Genomic DNA, 25,258 nt, shown 5'->3' on the forward strand with positions numbered 1-25,258 from the left:
GATATTACTATTCTGAATAATAAAGATGAACATCCCTCGAAACTATTTCCATGAACATGCACTGGAGTATCTTCTTAAGGGAGTGAAACTTGCATCTAGGTACGATAACAGCATAAAGTACGATGAGTTTTTAAAACTCACAAGAGATTACAAGGCTGGAAGAATTGATATAAGAGGCATCCAATCAAGAGTTAGTGGGATGCTTCAAAGGCATCAGGGTTTATTATTCGGATTCAACACCTTCCTCATCATGCCAGCTGGTTTGAACTCTTTCCATGGTACGTAATTCACATAATATCTTGATAGTTTTCTGGCCTTTACATACATACATACATACATACATACATGTGAGGAGGAATCAAACTATACGGTTGTAATATTATGTATCTAGGAAAACGATATTGATTGGTGTAACATTACACTGATGTAATTTGATCCATCATATATATAACATTCACGTGGTTAATTTTTTACGAAAATATAAAATCATTTGACATGTTATTTGGCTACAACAAGATTACCTGTGGACTATAAAAGGAGAAACACTTGTGTGGACCAGGACCAAGAATTTTGGTTTGGTCACACACACAAGTTTTTTCCTTCTCTCTCTTCTCTTCTCTCTTCTCCATTTTCTCTCTCTTCTCTCTTCTCTCTCTTCTCTCTTCTCTCTTTGTGTGTGACCAAACCAAAATTCTTGGTCCTGGTCCACACAAGATTTTCTCCTATAAAAGTGCATAAACCATCAATCTTGTAGTATTTCAATAACATACCAAATTATTTTAGATTTTCATAAAAATTCACTTGAATGATGAAAAATATGCACGGACACGGACATGCCGACACGGTAATAATTTAAAAAAAATGACATAATTCAATATAATCATACGTGTCGTGTCGTGTTGATGTCTGTCGACATATATCTGACACGACACGACTAATCCAATGAATGTTCTTGCTTCGTATGTTTCTACTATATGACTTGACTTTTGTTTTGTCGCCATCCATCATAGTTAAATATTGTTCAATCTTTGTTGGAATATTGAGACATATGGATTCCTAATTTAAAGACTAAGCCGATGATGTTTTACACAATTAGTTGATGGATCAAGTTGTGACACTCTAATAGCTAAATTAATGATAGAAACTTTTCATGTATTGAATCGGTGGAGTCTATATCTTTGGAGCTAGTATTAAAATACTAAATGAAGAAGAAATCATCATAGGAAGAAATTATCATAGAAAATAACAAACAAAAAAAAAAGAGACTCTTACCATGCAACCACTATGTTAGGATTTCCCTTTTTCTTTTTCTTTTAAAAGATCATCCTGATTGTATTCAGTTCAATTTTTTTCGACCCATTATCCATTTAATCTAAAGAACAGGTACCATGAAATGATGGAATGTCTCTTTAACTTTCATCATTCCACACCCATTCTGTTGTGATTCTGTTTCCTTTTTTTCCAACTCACCATACTACTCATTTATCCCATCCTCTGGTGCCATTTATCATTCTCATGTTCCCCTCGCTATCTCTTTGTAGAATAAACATGAGGTGTGGTCCTATCATCCACCAATTTTACCTTGAAGCTTCTTCAAGTGTTTTTCTTCTTCGTAGTATATACATGTTTAAATTGAGGATTGCCAAATATTTTGAAACTATGGTGTCTTGGATCCAATGATGGGTATTCTCATAAATATCTATATTGTATTCATGGACGGAGGTGGGCATAAAGTTTGGTGTGGTCATAGACACAGCAAATTTTCCCCAACTTCTACCAGGTGTCTATAAGAATAAAATACTAGAAGAAGTTGGTAGTACATTTTGTTCCGTTCCAGTTATTAGCATTTTTTTTGTGGTGGCGGGGATTCAACCCCTGACCTTGCATCTATTATGCATTGTCCCTACCAACTGAGCTAAGCTCACTTACAAATAGACTTAGACTAATAAAATTAGGGTAAACAAGAAGCTTTTGTTTCATTTTTCCATCCCATGCGCGCTAGTACACGCCCATATCATGCTCCCTCGCCTTCAGGATCGCAGGATCAATGGTTTGATCCAATTGGATCAATCATACGGTTCCTGTTCATCCTGTATGAACCTGGATCTTGTGTGTTTGGGCCTGGACTTTTGTTACTACTTTCTCCTTATTTTCTCGCTATATGCACACTGTTTCTTGCTGTTTGCACCACTGTTTGCCTAAAAACTTTGAGAAAAATTCCTAAAAAAATTTGTTCAATATTTTCTTGTTATTTTCAATAAATGTTGATGTGTTTTACATGTTAATCTTGATAGAAAATACATGAAAATAATTTGTTCCTTGTGGATTCAATTCTTTTTCATCTCTTGATAAAAATCTTGTTAAAAAAGCTTCTAAAAGTTTGTGTGAGTTTTTGTGTGAGTAATTTTAGCATTTGAGACCTATCTTTTGGAAAGCAATTACATGTAAGAATTCATTCCAAAAATGTGTAGGATATATTCTTGTTTTTCCTTCCTTTTTTGTTAGTATTCTTGTGAAATTGTGATATGATTTTGAGCTTGGATATTGGTACATAATTGTGGCCTTGGATATGTGACTTTGTGGAGTGAATTTGCCTATTAAGTGTGATGTATACTTGCTGTTTTGGTATAGTTTTTTGTGAAGCTTGTGTTTGGTAAATAATGTGAAATAAAAGTGCATAAAGAACTTGAAAATCTTGTAAACTTTGGCATAGTTAAATCCTTAGATTCTCATGTTGGTTTTCTTGAAACAAGTCATTCAAAATTTCTCCAATATTATGAGAATCTAGGCTTCAATCTAGTTTTAGTTTTGCATTAAGTTTCAAGTTCTTTTATCACCTTTTGTCAAGCTTGTTGGTTTACCTTTCTTGCAAATTATAATAGTTTTACTATGCATTTTGTTGCTAGTTTCTATTTCACTCATGCTACTAACCCTTCTTGTTTCATGTCTCATTCCCATAGCATTTCACATCATACTTTCATCTCTTATTTCTTGCACTTTATTTTCTTACACTTTAAAATTCATGCAAAAGTTAGAATGTAAAGCCTAGGGATTTTGTACTTTACTTTATGCTTTTAATTTCTTGCAAGACCATAGAATGTAAACTAGGCCAATGATGTAAAGGACAATGGACTCTAATGATGTACACCGACACAAGCACCGACACATGCACACACATCACATAGATATTTTAGATGTATGTTTAGGGTATGCATGCTTTAGATGTATGTTTAGGGAATGTATGCTTAGATGTATGTCTAGGAACTTTGAAACTTAGGCAAAAATCCTTTTTCCAAAAAACATGAACAACTTCACTCAAATCATTTTCTAAACAAACTTTGGGATCAAAATCCCATTGATTTTCCTTTTATTTTCTTAAACAAAAACTTTAATGAATTTTAATCATACTTTGACTTTCTTTTGCAAAATAACTAATTCAACCCCACAATTTCACAATCTTATGCCCTTGAGGCCTCTCTCTCTCATTCTTCAAAATTCCATTTTCAAACTTAAAATCAACCAACAAAAACAAAAACATTTTTTGGAAGAGAACTACGGTGAATTTGATCCCTTAAAAGGGTACGTAGGCAAGGAATCAAAGTTCCTTCAATTCAAATAAAATAAAAATTCAAACGCTTTCTTCTCCCTCCAATTCTTCACTTAGTAAACTCTTAGGTGTAAATATCATTTTCCAAATAGCATTTAAAAATAAAGCGCACGCGTAGAAAGTAAAGACGGTTCCTATAGGATACTATAGTCGTTATGGGTGTCTAACACCTTCCCGTAGCGAAAACAACTCCCGGACCTAGATTCTCAAGGATTTTGCTTATTTTTTCCCTTCCCAAGAAAAAATGAGATATCAAAGGTTCAAAAGGTTCAAACTTAATCAATGTTTGACACCCGAAAACCAAGATAAAACATTCGGTAGATCGGTAGATCAGGATGAAGTAAAGTGGTGAGTGGTGACAGCTAGGGCTAGGGTTTGGAAAACATTAATATTAAGACTAAGATATTAAGAATTACATGAATGAATATGATATATGATATGATGATATGATTATGAAGCGTGAATGAGGAGTATTTATTAGTTACACAAATTTTAATTTTTATTTATTTTCAAAACAAATGCACACAAATTTGCTTTTAAAACAAGCGTTCTCTCCAAAAAGTGGACTCCTTTGTGCAAATCATGACTCACATCTCACAACTTCGACAATAAATCCATTTATGGCGAACATCCTAACTTCGCTTTTGTCGCTTGGTTGACACAGTCATGCTCTCCCACCAACTCATCAAAAAGTTTCACCTCAAGTGTGGTTCTGTACATTGGGACTGTTTCAACGTAGACAGTTGGTATTGGCTTGGTACCTGGGAGTGTGCTCCTCCTCGAGGTCTCAGGTTCGATTCTCACCGGTGTCAATTTAAGTGGGCTAATTTAGCTTCTTCAAAAAAACGTAGACAGTTGGATCGAAATTGCAAAAAGGCATCCTCTAGAGAATCTCTGCATCTCTTGTTCACGTCAGTTGATCCTCTCTGGGCGATATATTTTCAGTTTTCCAACCCTTGTAGTTCTCAAATTGACGAGGTTAAAGATGGCGGGTAATATATCTGTCGATCTTCCCTCACTTAAGACCCTTTATTTGGATCAAGTTTATTTCATGAATCAAGAGAATTTCAGTAAGCTTCCTTTCTGGGTGTCCCATTTTAGAGGAATTGCATACTCGAATTCACTATCCCGAAGAAGACAAGGGTGTTAGTACCGATGGCTTTCAAACCTTATCCAAATTGATCAGAGCCAACATCCGTGCATTCGATGTTCCATTTAAAGCAATTCACAAAGTCCAGTTTTTAATAATTGCGGTAATTGGCGTAATCCCTTCTCAATGATTCTAAATATAAATAGAATTACCGTCAAATATGGTTGATGCATCCGCAATCATGCCACATCAAAAACTATATTTTTGCACAGAAAGAACCTTTTTTGAAAACTCTGACGTATATGGTTATTTAATTTAATTTTTATTTTTATATGAAACTTGTTTTTGATTTGGAAACTTTTAATTGTAGATGAAGAAGCTTCCTCATCCAAAGAGCAATTCCTATGACATTGGCTTTCCTGTATTTCAAAACTTAATCCACCTTCACTTATACTTTTGTTTTTTTCATCACTGTGATGATATAATGGAGGTGCTCCAGTATTGCCCAAATCTTCAAACAATTTCTATTAATACGGTTGGTGTTTTTTGGATTGATTTTGTTCCTGGTCCTGTTGCTGTAAATCCAGCGAATCTTATTTTGTATATATTTTGCAGATAGGATTCAACAATGATTTGTTCATAAACCGGAAATATCCAAAGTATGTTCCTAAATGTCTTTCATCTCAACTCAGATCATGTACTATACACTAAGAAGGCTTTGGAGGTGAAGTTCAATTCGAAACATATATTTTACAAAATGCACGACTTTTACGGCTCTTGAAGATAACCATCAGTCATTTCTTAAATCCAAAGGCCAACCAACGTTCTTTAGAAGAATTATCCTTGTGTCCAAGGATGTCTCCCGAATGTAAACTTTCAATTTGTTTCCCAGTTTCTTGATATTTGTGGTTTTCATTAGTTTTCACATATGCATCAACTAGATTTTGGTAATTTGAACGACATGGTAATTCCTCATACAAACAAACATATGGAAATTTATTAGCTACCGTGCATATTTCTTCTCTTACATATTAATTTATTTATGTTCAACACTTTTCTACTATCACAACTTTGTACTCTGGATTGTAATGTGCTTTCCGAAAATCACGATTCTGTTAGAATTGTTCCAACATTCTATGTCTCTCAGATTACTCTTATAAGGGATCTCAGCTGCTATGTAGCTCAATCTTTTTCTATAACTACATCAAGCAACAAAAAGGTTATATGCCGCATATAAGATGAGGTCGTTTGTCATCAATGGAAAACTGCATTTTAATATCTTTGAATTTTGGTATATATATTGTGCTTTCAGACCACATCTACTATGCTAGGTTAAGATATATGTAGCTTATTGCAGTTTTGGGCATGCTCAACATTTTGAGTGGTGTTATGTAATCAAATAATAATTGTTTTGACGAAAAATAACAAGTAATAAAAACATTTTAAAGACTAATGTTACTCCTTGAAAGTGACATGCGATGTCACAGTCTTCCTTTAAAGAACATTTTAAACATATGTTACTCCCTGGAATCAAGCTTTTGTTAGTCAATATAGTCTCTGCCAACAACTCAACTCTACTTTTCCGTCTATTGTGTTGTGGTTTCATTTTTTTTTTACATATCAGACATTTCTATGGCACCAGAATTCCCATACATTCACTCCATTTTGGGAGAATTTCATTAGTCAATAAAAACATATTCGTCTTCACATGAATTTCCTTCCCCGTCTTCTTGAAAAGCTTACAAATTTTTCTCTGCAATTTGGGCTTCTCAAAAAATGATTGGACATAAGGCCACAATATTTAAAAATTGTTGAGGAGTTGATCCTCATCACTTTAATGCTGAACTCATTTTGTCTATGGAGAAATTGCAAAAATTGTTAGATGACTTAAGAGTTGATTTCTCTTTCAAGGTCTATTTTGCTTGATGCAGCTGTGTTTGTTTCTATGACATTTGCATTTTTTATCAGGTGTAAACAATAATGGTAATTGGTTTGTTGACATTTACATTCTTTTAGTTTACTAAATAGATCGTTTAAGAACCCATATTCGAGTGACAAAGTTCCTTCATCTCCGTAATTGTTTAATTAAATAGTATGTTTCGTTCAAAACACTTTGTGATAAAAAAAATAAAAATATATTTTTCAAAACATATTTCGTTCAAAACATTGAGCATAATATTTGTGGAGGTCAATTGCGAAAACAGATGCAAATAAGTATTTTAAATCAATGTCTTTTTTTTAATGTATATATTTAAATACTTACAAATCCGATAGACAAATACTAGTTTTCATTAGTGGAACCCCATCTAAAGGGAGAGCAAAGTCATGTATAGACCATTTTAACACAGGAATTGTTATCAGATTCAGACATAGAACCTCGAGATAAGCACACTCCTCATTAAGTTCCAATACACACACTACCATGTCAATTCTTGACAGGTTTTAAATTAATATATGCCTATTTATCTGAAAGAGAAAACGAGTGTATAAAGTTGGATGGGACAGCAACACCCAAAAGGTCAACTCGAACAAGAAACCAAAAACATATGCAACACCCCCGACACCAAAGCAGCACATGAAGGAAAAAACACCAACGAAAATGGAAAAAGAAACCAACTAAAGCAGCACATGAAATTCCTTCAACAACCCATCTCAAATGGACGATGATCCAAACCTACTCCACCAAAAATTTGTGACACAAAATACTTGAATAAACCTCGAAATCGCACTCAAAAACACCGAAGCAAGACTCTCCCACACAGTGATAGTATAGATTAATAGGTAAATACATTATTGTAAAAAGTCTCCCATTCTAAGTAATTTTTTTTTTTAAATCTCGCATTCTTAGCGGAAACCCATTTAAAGGGATAGAATAATCCAAGACATGAATTGTTATCATATTCAAACAATGAAGCCTTGAGAAAAGCACACTCCTCATTAAGTTCTAATACACACTCCCACTTCAACACTTGACGGTTTTTAAATTAATTTATGCCTATTTATATGAAATAGAAAATGAGTGTACAAAGTTGGGTGAACAACAAAACCCAAAAGGTCAGCTTGAACAGGAAACCAAAAGCACATTAATACCCCCAACACTACCAAACAAAAAACACCAACATAAAGGGATTAACTAACCAACTAAGCAACACATGCAATTCCACCAAGAACCCATTTTAAATAGATGATCAACCAAACCTACTCAACCAAGAATTTGTAACATAAAATTCCAGGACAACCAAAGAAATCACACTCAAAGGTGCCTAAGAAAGACTCCAGCATAGCGTGAGTGTAAATTAATAGGTAAATAAAATATTATAAAAAGTCTCATACCCTTTTTTTTTAAATATCACATTCTTAGCGGAAACCTATTTGAAGGGAAGGAAAAGACATGTATAGATCGATCAAACACATGAATTGTTATCAAATTCAAACATCGAACCTCGAGATAAGCACACTCCTTATTAAGTTCCAATACACACACCACCACGTCGAGAGATAAGCACACTCCTTATTAAGTTCCAATACACACACCACCACGTCAACTCTTGACGGTTTTTAAATCAATATATGCCAATTTATATGAAAGAGGAAACAAATGTACAATGTCGGCTGGGACAACAAAACCCAATAGGTCAACACGAACAAGAAACTAAAAGCACGTGCAAAACCCCCAACACTACTAAACAAAAAACAGCAGCAAAAATGGAATTAGAAACCAACTAAAGCAGCACATGCAATTCCACCAAGAACCATCTCAATCGGACAATGAACCAAACCTACTCCACCAAGAATTTGTGCCACATAATACCAGGAGTGGATCCTTGGCAGCAGCTACCTTGTTTGCAGCTGTATTTGCATCCTAATATTAACCATTGGATTGGCTTATTAGATTGGATTTGGAAACAATGTAAAATAAACGGAAATGAGTCCTCAATAATATGGAAGCCAATTTGCTCACGCTGCTCCACTAGGTCTTTGAATGTATTACACAAGTTTTTACCCGATCTCAACTTTTTTATTGGTCTAGTGATCTCAACTCATTGTCAGTTGTGTTCAGATTAATCTTAACACAAATTTTTCCTCTAAGTTTTTATTTTTTTTTATTATTTAATTCATGTTTTAAAATACACTTATCATACCGGTATCGTACATGCCGTATACATATGTCTCGAACTCAAAATACATCATCGAAATTAGAAGTGTATGTCAGTGTTACATACACAATATATTTTAGGGAAATGCTAATAAGTGCCCTAAGAGCACTTGATAAAAAACTTAAAGTAGTAACTTTATCTTGGAAATTGTGCATTCAACTTATTGAAATTGTAAAAAGCAACTTTTTCTACATGAAATTTCACAATTATTTCCTTTTTTGATTCTTTAACCATTGCCCTGGCATTGGTTAGCAAAACCCTATATTTTATCATAAAAAGCAAAACAACATTGATATTTTTAGGAGAAAAAAAACACAAACATTTTTAATATATTTTTCGCCAGATTAATTAATGAATGAGAATTATGAGTTAGAGGTTGCTGCAGATGATAGAACATTAGTAGTACAGATTTTTCTCAACCCTCTCTTCTCTCTCATCCTCGCCGCCTTCACACAACACAACCCTTCAACCGTTTCGTCCCTCTTCTCCTTCAATACCCAGCCTTCCGTCGAGATGTAGCCTTACTCTTACGGTGGTGCGATCGACTCCTCTTTAATCGCGACGCCACCATCGTCACAATCAGTCGTCGGCGTCTAGTTGCGACATGCTTGCCGTTTCTGAACGGAGTCTCCGTTGCGGAAGCTTTTGGTTATTTTTGGATTTTCAAACGTGTTTGTGGGTGGTTTGGACTACCAAACGCGTCGGCTTTGGGTGGTTTTGTTCTGATTCGGATCTATGCGAATCCAATACAAAGAAGTCCGACGCCTCCTCCGATTCCGGCGGCGGTTCTCTGGTATGCCATCGGAATCACGCCGTCGTGTTGATAAACCACTTGCTGATTTCTGATTTTTTCAGATCTGATGAGATCTGCAGTTTTCCTAGTTTAGTTTGTCGACACGCAGTTGGTGTTCGGTGGCCGTCCATATCGTGTCGTGAAATCCAGTTCACTCTTTCGTGCTTGAATTCGGACAGCTTGGTCAGAAATGGCTGTTAATTTGTTGTGGCTTATCACAGTAAATGGATGGTGTGAGTGGATTTGTTATTTACCGTGTTGGCGGTTGGATCCACTCCCCGCTTTCAAGAATTTGGTATGATGATGTTCAACCTCTACACCACTTTGTTCCTTTGAATTCATTGATGAATGGTTGGTGTAGAGACTGTTTAGGACTCGAAAGAGTCGTTATGCTTGCTGCTAATGGTGCAGGGAATTGATGGTACGTGATCCGTTATGTGTTGACATTCGGTTCATTCGCCAACTTATAGACCTAGTTGATGCTTGCAAAGATTTTGTTAGACTTGACTAAGGTTGGATCGAGTGTGTTGTTGTTATTGGTTGTATTTCCCGTTCGGGTTGATTCACTTGGATTCACTGGGTCAGGTTTTATGTCCCCCAGTTATTATGTATTTTTTCCCTTTTTTTAATAATATATATGAGCACTTGACGCACAAGATTAGAGTATAGTTGAGAAATCACCTATTCTCTTTCTTGATATCATCGTGCTCTTGCCTTATCAAAAAAAAAAAAAGAGGTTGCTGCATACATTGGAGCTGCAGAGAATCCAAATCTGACAAACCATAAAATCATACTCAAAGATGCCTAAGCAAGCTGACTCCCACATAGACCACATAGAGATAGTGTAAATTAATAGGTAAATACACTATTATAAAAAGTATCATACCCGTTTTTTTTTTTTTTTTTTTTAAATCTCGCATTCTTAGCGAAAAGCAGAAAACCTATTTAAAGGGAGAGAAAAGCCATGTATAGACCGATCCATCACATGATTTTTTTATCAAATTCAAACATGGAACCTCGAGCTAAGCACACTCCTCATTAAGTTTCAATACACACCTCCACATCAACTTCTGATTGTTTTTAAATTAATACATGTGTATTTATATGAATGAGAACAAGAAACAAATAAACCAAAATCACACGCAAAGCCATAAAGTTGGATGGGACACCAAAACCCAACTCGAACAAAAAAAAACCAAAAACACATGCAAAACACCCAACACTACTAAACAAAGGCGCCGTCTCCGGTACATTACTGTCATGGGCCATGTACCATACATGAGACACTTTTTTGTTTTTTTTTGCTGCAAAACTAATTATAGACATTGGATTGGTTTGGAAGACAATGGATGGTTGAGATTAAAAGGTCTCTTTACCTACTAAAATATATTTATTTTAGGCAATCAGGACCCTTTTTTTTCCAGTTTAATTTTTGGATTTTATTTTTTTGTTTATTTTAGTTTTAATACTAATTTTTTAAAATGCAATTGAACATAGACTTAAATGTCTTAAATGGTGTTTTGGGAATTCTCATAAATCTAGAAATGTTTTTAATACTATTTTTTAAAATGTTATTGAACTTGAAATTAAATGTCGTAAATGGTGTTTTGGGAATTCCCTTGAAAGTTTAGAAATGTTTTCCAGGACCCTTTTTTTTGCCAAGTTTAATTTTTGGAGGTTTTTTTGTTCGTTACAATGTTTAAAACATTGAACCATCGTCAAATTAAATTTTCTTTTTATTATAATCATTTGAACTTCATTTTGACTCTTGTTAACTCGTATAATACTTTAATATATTTTTTTAAAAAAATTATGTTATGTTAATTTATAAGATGTTAAATTGACATGAATAAAAATTTGTATTATACTAACTTTATGAAATTGATAGTAAATAGTAATAGATTTTGTGCGTTTGACTACAAAACTAGTAAAAGTTCCCTGCTTTTGCACGGGTCACCTAACATTGCGATAATTATATAAAAAATAATTAGATTGTTAATATTGTAGAGTGTTTATAGATATTAAATGAAAATTATAAGTCTTAATGTAGTGTTTCTATTAAATATTTTTCTTTTATATATACAAAAATTTCTTAAATAGTCAAGTCACACCTGAGTCACACAAATTATGGATTTTATTTGTTTATATATTCGAAGATAAATTTTTATGTAAATATATGAGTAAGTTGTTTATTGGAATATAAACGAAGTAGAAACTGAAGTTTTGGAAATCAGAACTTTCAGTATAAATCAAGATGACAAATTATCCCATTAGAAAAGCTAGTCAACATGGAGTGACATTACTCTGACGATCAAAACGGACGCAACCGACTAACGGTATCAAATATAATAAATCTGACCGTTGAATATGACCATAATTGAACAAGAACGAAGTAGGAACTGAAATTTCGAAAATCAAAATATTCAGTATAAGTCAATCTGAGAAACTATCTCATTAGAAATCTAGTAAAAGGTTCTGATTATACCAAAGGTTTGTGAGATTGACTTATACCAAAGGTTCTGATTGCCGAAATTCTAGTTCATTCTTCATTCTTGTTCAATTATGGTCATATTCAACGGTTGGATTTATTATATTTGCTATCGTTAGTCGGTTGCGCCCGTTTTGATCGTCGGAGTAATGTCATTCCATGTTGACTAGCTTTTCTAATGAGATAGTTTGTCAGCTTGACTTATATCGAAAATTCTGATTTCCAAAATTTCAGTTTCTACTTCGTTTATATTCCTATAAGATATTTACTCATATATTTACATAAAAATTTGTCTTCCCATATATAAGCAAATAAAATCCATAATTGGTGTGACTCAACTCTTTAAGAAATTTTTGTATATATAAGGAAAAAATATTTAAGAGAAACATTACATTAAGAATTATAATTTTCATTTAATATCTATAGACACTCTACAATATTAACAATCTAATTAATTTTTATAGATTTATCGCAATGTCAGGTGACTCATGCGAAAGCATGGAACTTTTACTAGTTTTGTAGTCAAACGCACAAAATCTATTATTATTAATTTCATAAAGTTAGTATAGTACAAATTTTTATTCATGTCAATTTAACATCTTATAAATTAACACCGTATAACTTTTTTTTAAAGGGTTAATTAAGTAAATAGTCCCTACAAATATTCAGAATTTTGTTTTTAGTACCTAAAAAATAAAATCACACTTTTTAGTCCCTATGACATTTTCCTTTAGCATTTTAGGGACCGAAAATGCTGACGTAAATTTTTTAAAGGGACTAAAAAGTGCGATTTTATTTTGTAGGGACTAAAAATGAAATTCTGAATATTTATAGGGAGAATTTACTTAATTAACCCTTTTTAAAATATATTAACGTATTATACGAGTTAATAAGAGTCAAAATGAAGTTCAAATGATTATAATAAAAAGAAAATTTAATTTGACGGTGGTTCAATGTTTTATACATTGCAACGAACAAAAAACTTCCAAAAATTAAACTGGGAAAAAAAAGGTCCTGAAAAACATTTCTAAATTTTCAAGAGAATTCTCAAAACACGATTTACGACATTTAATTTCAAGTTCAATAACATTTAAAAAAATACATCATTCAGTCACTATTATAAGCAAAACTCTACTTTGTATGTTTATTCAATAAATGATGTATGTGGTCTACATAATAGACTACATACATTATTTATTGAATAAACGTAAAAAGTGGATTTTTCTTATAATAGTGACCGGAGGGTGTATTATTAAAACTAAAATAAGCGAACAAAAAAAATTCTAAAAATTAAACTGGTAAAAAAAACGGTCCTGAAAAACATTTCTAGATTTATGAGAATTCCCAAAATACCGTTTACGACATTTAATTCTATGTTCAATTGCATTTTAAAAAATTAGTATTAAAACTAAAATAAACGAAAAAATAAAATCCAAAAATCAAACTGGAAAAAAAGGGTCCTTCTTGTCTAAAATAAATATATTTTAGTAGGTAAAGAGACCTTTTAATCTCAACCATCCATTACCTTCCAAACCAATCCAATGTCTATAATTAGTTTTGCAGCAAAACAAAAAAACAAAAAAGGTCTCATGTATGGTACATGACCCATGGCAGTAATGTACCGGAGACGGCGCCCTAAACAAAAACACCGATAAAAAGGGAATAATAAATCAATTAAAGAAGCACATGCGATTCCACCAAGAACCCATCTAAAATGGATGATGAACCAAACTTATTTTACCAAAAATTTGTGATACAAAAGACAGAAGACCCGGGCAAACCACGAAAACCCACACAAAGGCCCAGGCAAGGCTCCCACACAGGGAGAGTATAATAAATTAATAGATAGATAAACACACTATTATTAATATACACGGCAACACAACCCGCGCCCCGTCGGTCCCACCGCCCCACCCTAATTTTAACGAGGAAAAGCCGAATTAATTGAGTTCGGGTGCGGGGAAAACCCGAAGTTTTAATGCAGGGCCGGGGTCGGGGGATACTCACACCCGCCCCGCACCTGTATTGTTTTTCTCAAAAAAATTGGATTTATTTTCATTAATTTTGATTTCAATCCATATTGTTTGTAACAATTCAATATTCCAAATTTTTAAAGTTAAATAGAGAACCAAAATCAACATTTATTTTAAGAATTCTTAACATATTTGGTCCACTTTTCAATAAGAATATGGTATAAATCAACAACAATAAATAACACAAAACACTATGGTCAGACTTGGTGTATATAATTGATTTTGTTATACCGTTTTTCAAACTTATGCAATGTTGTAGACTTGTTAAGGCGCAATTAATGCACCATTTTTTTTGTCAGGTAGCCTAGTGGATAGAATTCACCTTATAAGGTAAATAAGTGGGGTGTCCGGGATTCGAACCCCAGCCCCTACATATAATAATGCATTGTCCTACCAACTGAGCTATGCTCACGGGACATTAATGCACCATTTTATTCAACATAAACTATGAAATTTAAAAGGCTTACTGTGACTTTTTTTATTTTTTTCTACACTTTTCGCCGGTGGGGGTGGGGCCGGGAAATCCATCCCCGTTGGGGGCAGGTCTGGGGTAAAGTTTCTTTCCCCGCCAGGTTTGGAGGCGGGGGCAGGGCTGGGTACCTTGAAAACGGGTGCGAGGCCGGGTATGATAAAATCCGCCCCCGCCCCGCCCCGTTGCCATATCTAATTATGAAAAGTCTCCCCCTCTTTTGTTTTTTTTTTTTTTTAAGTCTCAGACTTTTAATAATTATCCACTTTTTTTTTGTTGTTTTTGGGTGATAACAATAATCCACTTTTTCATGTATATCAAACGAAAAATCTTTCTACCAAAAAAAAATTAAATAAAATGAAAAATCTATTGTAACCTAACTATAAATAAAACGAAACAAACAGCTGCGCTATCTATTACCACACTCTCGCAAACCCTTCTTCCTCTCTGAGTCCCCCAAAAAAAAAAGAAAAAAGAGAGAAAGAATGGCACAATTAGAGAACCCAGCGGCTACCGATAGAATCAGCGGTTTACCTGATGATATATTATGTCACATACTCTCCCTTCTTCCTACCAATCTCGCTTTTACCACCACCGTTCTTTCAAAAAGGTGGACCCAACTCTGCTATTCACTCACTTCCCTCCGCTCCGACGATGAGAAAATTGTGCAAAACTACTTCGATTACAATCGCTTCTGTCGTATGGTGGATGCAGTCATGTGTTCTCCTCGGGAAACAAACCAACCCATCAAAACGTTTCATATCAACTGTAGTTTACATTATTGTGAGAAAGGTAGGACTATTTTCGATGCATGGGTAGAAGCCGCGACACAGCGCCGAGTTGAGGAATTTAATCTCTCGATAGTCAGTGGTATCACCTTCATGTTGAATCCCACAATTTTCACCTCCCAAACCCTAGTTGTTCTGAAACTTGAGAGATTCGTAGTTAAAGCTGAAAATTTGTGTGTTGATCTTCCATCTCTCAAAATCCTACATTTGAAAGAAATCTGTTTTAAGTACAAGAATGATTTAAGGAAACTTCTTAATGGTTGTCCAGTTCTAGAAGATTTACATACTTATCGTCGTACATATATTTATCGTCGTACATATATGAGAGTTGAAGAAAATAATGCAGCGGAAGGGTTTAAACCCTTTTCAAAGTTGGTCAGAGCAGATATCAATTCAAATGATGTTCCTTTTGATGCAATTAATAATCTTGAGTTTCTTTGCATACGCGTGGCACGAGAAAAATCTTACAAAACCATTCCATTGTTTCAAAACTTAATTCACATTAAACTATGGTTGCATGACTTTATTGATGGCTGGAATGGTGTGGTAGAGTTTCTCCAGCATTGCCCAAAGCTTCAAGTTCTTTTCATGAGAAGGGTTTGTAGACTCCACTTTCTGAATTATAACTAACTCCACTTTTAAACAACATTCTTGACCTCTAATTTTAATTTTATCTCAATGGTATGTTTTTCTTTTGCTTGTTCATTATCTTCGTATATTTTAAAAAAATATTGGTTTTTATCCCCTTGCAGTGGATCTGGGGTCTATCCAAGGAATGGAAATGTCCAATTTTGGCTCCTGAATGTATTTCGTGTCACCTCAAGTCATGTACTATTTTAAACTTCAAAGGCTCGGACAGCGATCTAGGATTTGCTACATACATTTTGCAGAATGCGAAGCTCTTACGAGACATGGCAATCGAAGTTATTACTACTCGGTCCTCAAATGGGATACTTAGGCAAAATAGTCAAATTATAGAAGAATTATCCTCATGTCCAAGGATTTCTCCGGGATGTAAACTATCATTTACGTAGGTGTAGTTACTTGAATTATCAGTGTTTTTCATTTAGTTTCTATTCTAATTATATGCAACATTGCAACCCATTAATTTGATGGTTTGGAGAACATTTAGTCTTCTAGTAAAATTGATAAGGATAATTGTCTTTAGTATGCATCAATTCTAGTGTGGACTACAATTGTGGCTTGATAACAATTCTGTTTGGATATATGCTTTTACTTTTATTTTTCTCTATTGCCTTGAAAGTTGGTATTTTGTACTAAAAATTATCCTTCTATTGTCAGAGTTGTTTGATTGTTCTTGTGATATTCGAATTGTTATTATATATATTGTTCTTTGTTAACAATAGGAAGATGTAAAGAAATTTTTTTGTGCTTTCTCTTATGTCCTTTTTCAAGTTTCAGACTATTTCCCACTTCCATTTATTTGGCTTCTGGTTGATATTTCTTTTCAAGTTTCAGACTATTATTCTTTGTTAATATTCCTTCTTATAGTTGTGACTCTCATTGCATGCATGGTGTAGAAATAGCAAATAAAGTCTATAACTGTATCAGAGTTTCCTACAGATTCATTGTGTCTCTACAACATGTCTGTCTTTGTTGCTATAGTAAGTCAGGCATATCATTTTTCTGTTTTCTTTTGCCTAGAGAAAGAGAAACCCAACCACTCGCGAACTAGATACCAAAGAGTGCCAAAACAATTACAGTTCAAAAACAAATGATTTGACGATTCCACCTCTCCACATCCAGCTACACATTGTTGATTCGATTAAGCACCAGTTCCTAGAAAGCAACCCACTTAGAATTACCTCCCACCGGCATACCAAGATAAACAAAAGTAATCTTCCCAATTTTGCAATTTAACAACGAAGCCGCCTTATTTAACCAATAATCTTACACATTAAGTACCTGAATTCACACTACCAATCACCATCTCCAACCTTTCTACGAGCAACTTAGCCAGGATCTTATACAAACTCCACACAAGAGATATAGGTCTAAAGTCATTCCATCTTTGAGGGCTATCAACCTTTGGTATCAGATCAATAAAGGTGCAGACTGTATGTGTAGTGTTTTTTCTTCAATATATGCATTTATTACTATAGAAATTGAATTTATTTCTATTATGTTTATGCTGGTTCTTGGAAAATTTAAAAACCGAGGAGGTAAATGTGTTTCATTTAAAACAAAACAATAAGAATAATGCTTGTTATCCCGATGCTAGTTATCCCGAAATTTTCACGATCCTTGGTTTATACTGAATGTATTTTTCCTAAATTACAAGACTACCCTCCCTTGTATTGTGGCACCTCCCTTGAATTGTGGAAGGAACAAAATTATATGCTTGTAAATTAGTCAGGATCCTATCGGGATAAATTGTTTCGGGAGATATAGCAATACTGAAACAATAATGGGTGATACCAATCATTATAATTGAATAACAATTCTTTAAAGAAATTAAAAAAAAAAAATCTTTAAAGAAATATTTAATAGTAACAATGATATTTTAAAATTACCATTCTTAGGCTATTCAAATTTCGAAAGTCAAAGGAGGTGGGTGGGGAGTGTTGTGGATGAATTCATTTGAAGGAAGATGCGTTTTCTTGTATGAAGGAAGGAAGATGTGGTTTTTATAAAGGCTGAATTATTTGTAATAATACATATTTTTTTTTGAAGGAATGGGTGAGGCCTAGATTACCCTCTCTTGTTTAAGGGTAATTTATCCTTTCAAGATATCAACCAATCAAAATATAATATACAAATGTAACATTAAATGTCAAATAAATGAGTCAATTTTTCTATAAAAAAAATCAATTTTAATAAGGTAATTTTTTATTTTTATTTAATTATATTTAGGTATACAATCTTAATTAATTTACACCCTAGGGCTTGAAACAATTAAAATTTCACATCAAATTCAACCCATAAATATTTATTTTTTAGGATGCAAAATTAATAAGTTTTTGGAATACTTTTAAAATATTATTTGTTTTTTAATTAAAAACAAAAAGGTGCAGCCATTTTTTTCTCTACAAAAAAAAAAATATTGTTCCTAATTTGTACTTCCATTGATAAGTTGATATAACAAATTTCCACCAATATTTGTATTTTTGTTGCAAAATTAATAAGTCTTTGGAATACTTTAAAATTTTAAATATTATTTGTTTTTTTAATCTACTAACAATATATAAAAAAATATTAAAAAAACAATATATTTATTAAAAAAAAAAATATCAAAATCAAAATCCAACAAAATTTTATAATTGTCCTTCTTAAAAGCCAATATATTATCATGGTAACTACGGACAACTATTTTTTCAATTCCACACAACAAATTTAAATATCTACTTTTACTACTAATCTACTCCTACTAATACTATAATAAGAAAATTAGAAAATCTTACTCGAGTAAAATTTCATAATTATCCTCACAATCTTCTTAATTTTACGGGTTTCATATTCATTTTACAAAATAAAATACAAATTTATTCATTTTGAAAAAATTATTATATATATTTTTGTATATCTTTCTAGCCTAACTAATTCTCTATGTATCTTCTTTTTTCAGATTTATCACTTCCAAGCCTAACTAATTCTCTATATCGTCATTTTGTTCTCATCTATTTTAATCTCTTAATCTTAATAATTTGCATATTTAAAAAATTAATAGAAACGATACAATAATGTTAAATTTTTTAAAATAATCATTAGTTTTCAAAATTTAAGCATATCAACTTTCTCATATCGGTATACATAAAATTTGATTTTGGAGATATAAGCACATAAAGTCTACAATGAGTGCGGTGTAAATATTTAACTGTATTTTGGAGAAACAATACAATGATGTTGATATTTTAAAAATAGTCACGAGTTTTCTAAATTTTATCATATTGACTATTACATATTGTTAAAAAAAAATTCTTTTGTATATATAAGTATATAAAATCTTCAACGAGTGCGGTGCAAATATTTATCGGTGTTTTAAATATAAAATAAAAAGTTATTTAATAGAAACATTACATCGATGTTGATATTTTGAAAATAGTCACGAGTTTTCAAAATTTTATCATATCGATTTTCTCATATATGTACATAAAAATTTATTTATGCATATATAAACACATAAAATTTGCAACGGGAGCGGTGCAAATATTGAACGGTGTTTTGCATATAAAATAAAAAGTTATTCAATAGAAATACTATATTAATGTTTATATTTTGACAATATTAATGAGTTTCTACGATTTTATCATATCAACTTTCTCATATATTAACATAAGAAAATATTTCTGTAGATAAATCCCATAAAATCTACAATGGATACGGTGAAAACATTGAACGGTGTTTTGCATATAAAATAAAAAGTTATTTAATAGAAACACTACATTGATGTTGATATTTTGAAAATAATCATGAGTTTTAAAAAAATTATTTTATTGACTTTCTTATATATGTATATAAAAATTTGTTTTCGTGTACATAAGAAAATAAAATCCACAACATACGCGATTCAAATATTTAACGTTTTTTTTATATATAATATATGAAGAAAAAAACATTTGATAGTACTAACAAAGTAATTATTTTTTATATGATTACCACAATGATACGTGACCCGTGCGTAACCGCACGGGTCTATTACTAGTTAAAAAATAAAATAAAGCATGACAGTTTTTTTCAAGGAGAAAACGTGACAGTTGTTTTATTAAAAAATAAGCTACGAACTTGGCCTTTATTTTTTAAGCTATGAACATGTTTTATTAAAAAATAATTAAATTAAATTAATAGGGTTAAAATTGGAAGAAAATATAAAAAACTACCAGCTATAAGCTCAAAAGCTATTTGAAATAGCTTCTCAAAAAACGCTATTTACCCAACACATCTTATTATATCAAAACAAACTTATAAGCTACTCCAACAAGCTATAAACTAGCTTATTCGTGTTACCAAACACAACCATGATGGGTTGGATTTGATGTGAAATTTTAATTGTTACAAGCTCTATAGTGTAAATTAATTAAGATTGTATACCTAAATATAATTAAGATTGTATACCTAAATTCATTTTTTTTATAGAAAAAATTGACTCATTTATTTGACATTTAATGTTACATTTGTATATTACGTTTTGATTGTTTGATATCTTGAAGGGGTAAATACCCCCTAAACAAGAGAGGGTAATGTAGAAAAAACCGAATAAATAATGATACATAATACATAATGGGAAAAGATGTATGTATTGAATGTGAAATCAAGAAGAATAAATGACTTTGTCAAAAAAAGAAAAAGACGTTGCCAGAAAATACAGTAAAAAATAAATAAATATCAGTATCAGTTTCCTCTTTTTGGAGAATACCACTCTTTTACACTACCAAAGAGAATACCACTCTTTTGCAAACCCTTAACCGTTTTCATATTTCTGAAACAACATGTCATCGGAAACTGCGAACTCAGCCCCCATCTATAGGATTAGTAATTTACCTGATGAGTTAATTTGTCACATTCTCTCTTTTCTCCCAACTCGACAAGCTTTCGCTACCAAGCGTCTTTCCAAACGGTGGGCCTTACTCTGTTATTCACTCTCCGTTCTCAGCTTCTTGTTCGACGATGGAACTGTCCAAGACGATGACGATGGAACCATCCTAGACGATGACGATGAAACCGTCCTGGATGACGATCATTCCATCGCCATCTATTGGTTCTGTCATTTTGTAGATACACTCATGCTTTCCCCTTCTGTGATAAACAAATCCATCAACACCTTTAGCCTCACGTTCATTTCTAGATCTTATGACGTTGATAATCAACGCTTTCATGCATGGGTTGTAGCCGCTAAACAACGTCATGTCTAGGAATTTCATCTCTGTATGAATAATGTTACCTTGAATCCCACTATTTTCACCTCTCAAACCCTAGTTGTTCTGAAACTTGAGAGATTAAAAGTTGAAGCTGAAATTTTGAATGTTGATCTTCCATCCCTCAACACCCTACATTTGAGATTTGTTCTTTTTCAAAATAAGAATGATTTCATGAAACTTCTTAATGCTTGTCCTATTCTAGAGGAATTGCATACTTCTCATCCTAGGTATGTTGAAAATAATGAGGCGGAAGAGTTTAAAACCTTGTTCTTGTCCAAATTGGTTAGAGATGTTGGTCCAGTCGATGTTCCTTTTAATGCTATCTCTAAGGTCAAGTTTCTACGCATAGACTATACACAAAAAGCCAATTTGACAAGCATTCCTGTGTTTCGAAACTTAATTCACATTGAACTATTGTTTTATCATTTCTTTCTTGGTTGGGATAGTGTGATAGAATTGCTCCAGCATTGTCCCAAGCTTCAAACTCTCTATATGAGAAAGGTTTGTGGATTAATATGTTCTTCTTTTACTTGCTCTTTTTTAATATATATTTTAATGAATGTTATTCTTTGTCCCTTTGACAGTGGAGTACCAGATTATCCAAAATTTGGAAAAGCCCAATTCCATCTATTGAATGCATTTCGTCTCACCTCAGATCATGTACTCTTTTAGACTTTGATGGCTCTGAAAATGATCTTCGATTTGCAACCTATATTTTGCAGAATGCGATGCTTTTAGAAGCGATGAAAATCAATTTTACAGTTAGCTTCTCAAATGGAGTGAATAAGAATCAAATTAAGGATAAATTATCCACCTGTCCAAGGATGTCCATGGGATGTAATCTTTTGTTTGAATCTATCTAGTAACCAGATATCTGTGTTGTTCAGTAGTTTCTATTCTAATAATATGCAACTATTGAATTTGATGGTTTAGTGTGGAAGAATTATAGGATGGACTTCCATTGTAGTTTGATGACTATTTTGTTTGGATGCTTTTAGTTTTATTTTGCTTTATTGCATTGAAAATAATTGTTTCATGTCCGATTTATTGTCAAAATACCTTGATGTTCAACATTGGATTAGCAAAGAGTTTGGTTGGGAATTCAAATCGTAAAACAATTTGTAAGATTAATATACATCTTTAATATGAGATCGAGTAAGTTGGTGTTCTGTCCTTGGAGTTAGTATATTGGTTATCTTATATTTACCTCAGATTTTTGACATCTGAATAGAAAGTCAGAAGAGGGGGCGGACTTGTCGACTTGTTGAGTTTTCTAATTGTCATCACAGATGCTGCTGCCCTTTTTCCGTTAACAATAGAAAGATCTTGAGAAAATACATAGGAAAGAGTACTACTTTCATCGGTTACTTCATTAGAGTTGTATTTTGTTGTTCTCGTGTTCAAACTACATCTTCCGTTTTCCATTTGTTTTGCATCATAGAGTTAGATAGAAATGAAACATGTTTTCCATCTTCATTTTCCAGCAGCCTTAACTTTATGAAGATTTTGATGATTATTTGATTCATTCATGAACCATTTTTAGTATTATAGTGTCTTCTCTTGCTCAGTGCAAATTTTATTAGTTCCTTGATTCATAGTCAATGTAGAAGTGCCTCACTTATCAGTTAATGCAAATATAACTTGTTTGATAACATGACACTGAACTTAACATATCTCACTATGATCCTTTAAACTTTTCCCCTTCTTATAGTAAGTTAATTGTATGCAAGCATCAATATGAGCTTATCATTATAACTGATTGAGATGTTATACGGTTCATCCTCCTGTCTTATAAACAAAATTTCAATTACTGTGCAGAAGAATCAATTTGCCCCGCAACTAGTGAAGAAATAAGTTCAGGAAAATAACAAAACACAATATTTAATTATAATGTTTAAATCTTCTTCAACATAGTGATGGAAATCTCTTATTCTCTTAATACTTTGTCATCAAGTTGATTTGTGGACTGTCCAGTGTAACGATCATTGGAATTTGGCACCAATATCAACAAATAATTGACCTTGGCTGAAAACATGTCGTGGATGATAGACTCCAAAATTGAGAATGATCTGCCGTTGTGACTTATTGATAGTAATAACAAAACGTAGTCGAGAAAACTGTTATCTTCAAAGCACATAAAGAAGTCTTGAACTCGCATTTGTTTTTAATTTAAGTATAGACAAGAATGTTATTTTTGTCGGGCGTTGTTTCGTGATATGATTTTCACATCCAAAATATTCATAAACAATCACAACATGATCATTGTCAAATTGTAGAACAACAACATATATGAAAAAAAAAAAGCATTAACACCAAATTAACGATGTGTAATTTTGCACATTTTCTTCCTAATGTACCATCATTTAATCCACCAATTAATTCCTATTTTTTTGCACACACTTTATCTTTTGAATAAATTTAATATGTTATCTCTCTCGTAACAAATAATTGTTAGTTATTATCTTTTTCTCCAACAAATTCCTATTTTTTTGTGCTCTCTCTCATAACAAACAATTCAATTTTCTTCCTTTTGAACATTAATGGAGTCTTTTATTTTTCTTCTCTCAAATTTTTTTTTTTACTTTGCACTTGAAATTTTTAACAATTGCTACTCATTGTATTTATAGAATATTTTAACTCTTCTTGGAACCATTGTTTGTAACAAAATTTTGGTTTAAATTTAAAGATAACAAGAAACAAACTTTGTTTAAAAAAAACTAACAAGCTTTGTTTAAAAAAAACTTTAGGGGGGTGTATTGGATTAGGATTTTAAAAGACTATTTTAATAAAAAAAAGTCTTTAAGATTTTAAAAGACTGTGTGAGATTGTATTGATTCTGTGAGATTTTAAAAGACTTTTTATGTAAAAGACTTTATACACTCAAGATTTTAATGGATTTATCACACTGACTTTTGAGGATTTCAAAGGATTTTATGGGATTTTAAAATTTTAAAGGATTCAATGAATTTTAGGGGAAAAAAGAACAAACTTACAAGTGTGAATGATAAAAATAATGAACAAATAAATTCTAGCGTTTGAATAAAGAAAAATAAAACCAATAAAAAATTCTTTTACTATTGATTTTAAAATTTTAAGGATTTTATGGATTTTATAAGATTTTAAGGGACTAAAAAACACTCTTAACACATTATTCTCCATACACATTTTTTATTTGTTAAAAATGTTATTCCCACAAAATTCAATTGTACATATTTAAAATTATGACAGCCCTTACAAATCTTTCAAAAAAAAAAATATTGTGTCAGCCCTCATTTTGTGTTTGAAATTAGAGAAGTTGTTTGAGTTTTTCTAAGAGAGGTGAGAGAGAGAGAGAGAGAGAGAGAAGAGAGGAGAGAGGGAGAGAGAGAGAGAGAGAGAGAGAGAGAGAGAGAGAGAGAGAATGGAGAGATAGAGAGACGAAGAGAGAATGGAGAGATAGAGAGACGAAGAGAGAAAGGAGAGAGGGGGGAGGGGAGAGAGAGAGAAGGGAGAAGAAAGAGATAGTAACTTTTAAATGAAAAACAATCCCAAGAAATCTCATCTTTTCATGAAAGACTTTTTCTTGTTAAAATTACACTACAAAATCCCACAAAATCCATCAAAATCCAATTTATTAAACAATCCTTCGAAATTTGAATGATTTTGAATACCATGAGACTTTTTTTAAGTGATGAAAAGTCTTGATTGAATACCTCAAGACTTTTTTAAAATGACAAAGAGTCTTGATTGAATACCACAAGACTTTTTTTAAGTTGCAAAAAGTCTTGATTGAATACCACAAGACTTTTTCATAATTAAAAAGTCTTTTAAAATCCCATAGAATCCTAATCCAATACATCCCCCTTAGTTTTCCAAAAAAATAGGATTAATTAGTTTTATTAAAATTGATAAAAGTAATTGACAAAGGGTATAATTGACAAATCTTACTCTTCAAATACCAAAAAGCCAATTCAATAG

General features: G+C 32.3%; 3 protein-coding genes across 3 annotated transcripts; all 3 read left to right on the forward strand.

Moving 5' to 3' along the window:
• Positions 1 to 15,122: 15,122 nt before the first annotated feature.
• LOC146923381 (F-box/FBD/LRR-repeat protein At4g26340-like) lies at positions 15,123 to 16,459 on the forward strand. Its single transcript, XM_085711706.1, has 2 exons — positions 15,123 to 16,022; positions 16,178 to 16,459. The coding sequence occupies exons 1-2, from the start codon at positions 15,123 to 15,125 to the stop codon at positions 16,457 to 16,459; spliced, it is 1,182 nt and encodes a 393-aa protein (XP_085567832.1).
• Positions 16,460 to 20,872: 4,413 nt separating this feature from the next.
• On the forward strand, positions 20,873 to 21,295 carry LOC146923382 (F-box/LRR-repeat protein At3g59200-like). The gene has a single exon (XM_085711707.1). It carries the CDS (start codon positions 20,873 to 20,875, stop codon positions 21,293 to 21,295), a length of 423 nt encoding a protein of 140 aa, XP_085567833.1.
• LOC146923383 (F-box/FBD/LRR-repeat protein At5g56420-like) lies at positions 20,897 to 22,164 on the forward strand. Its single transcript, XM_085711708.1, has 3 exons — positions 20,897 to 21,083; positions 21,141 to 21,802; positions 21,886 to 22,164. The coding sequence occupies exons 2-3, from the start codon at positions 21,311 to 21,313 to the stop codon at positions 22,162 to 22,164; spliced, it is 771 nt and encodes a 256-aa protein (XP_085567834.1). The 5' UTR covers positions 20,897 to 21,083; positions 21,141 to 21,310.
• The last annotated feature ends 3,094 nt before the right edge of the window (positions 22,165 to 25,258 follow it).

Source organism: Medicago sativa, chromosome 5, assembly GCF_051527215.1.
Source record: "Medicago sativa cultivar Bolivia chromosome 5, Bolivia_mono, whole genome shotgun sequence".
Lineage (NCBI taxonomy): Eukaryota > Viridiplantae > Streptophyta > Magnoliopsida > Fabales > Fabaceae > Medicago > Medicago sativa.

What these genes read in the sequence shown, in the direction of transcription:
- LOC146923382 (XM_085711707.1), top strand. Translation starts at nt 20,873, where the DNA reads ATGTCATCGGAAACTGCGAACTCAGCCCCCATCTATAGGATTAGTAAT.
- LOC146923383 (XM_085711708.1), top strand. Translation starts at nt 21,311, where the DNA reads ATGAATAATGTTACCTTGAATCCCACTATTTTCACCTCTCAAACCCTA. An exon ending in AAACTCTCTATATGAGAAAG is followed by an intron (nt 21,803 to 21,885) that starts GTTTGTGGATTA and finishes TCCCTTTGACAG; the next exon opens with TGGAGTACCAGATTATCCAA.
- LOC146923381 (XM_085711706.1), top strand. Translation starts at nt 15,123, where the DNA reads ATGGCACAATTAGAGAACCCAGCGGCTACCGATAGAATCAGCGGTTTA. An exon ending in AAGTTCTTTTCATGAGAAGG is followed by an intron (nt 16,023 to 16,177) that starts GTTTGTAGACTC and finishes ATCCCCTTGCAG; the next exon opens with TGGATCTGGGGTCTATCCAA.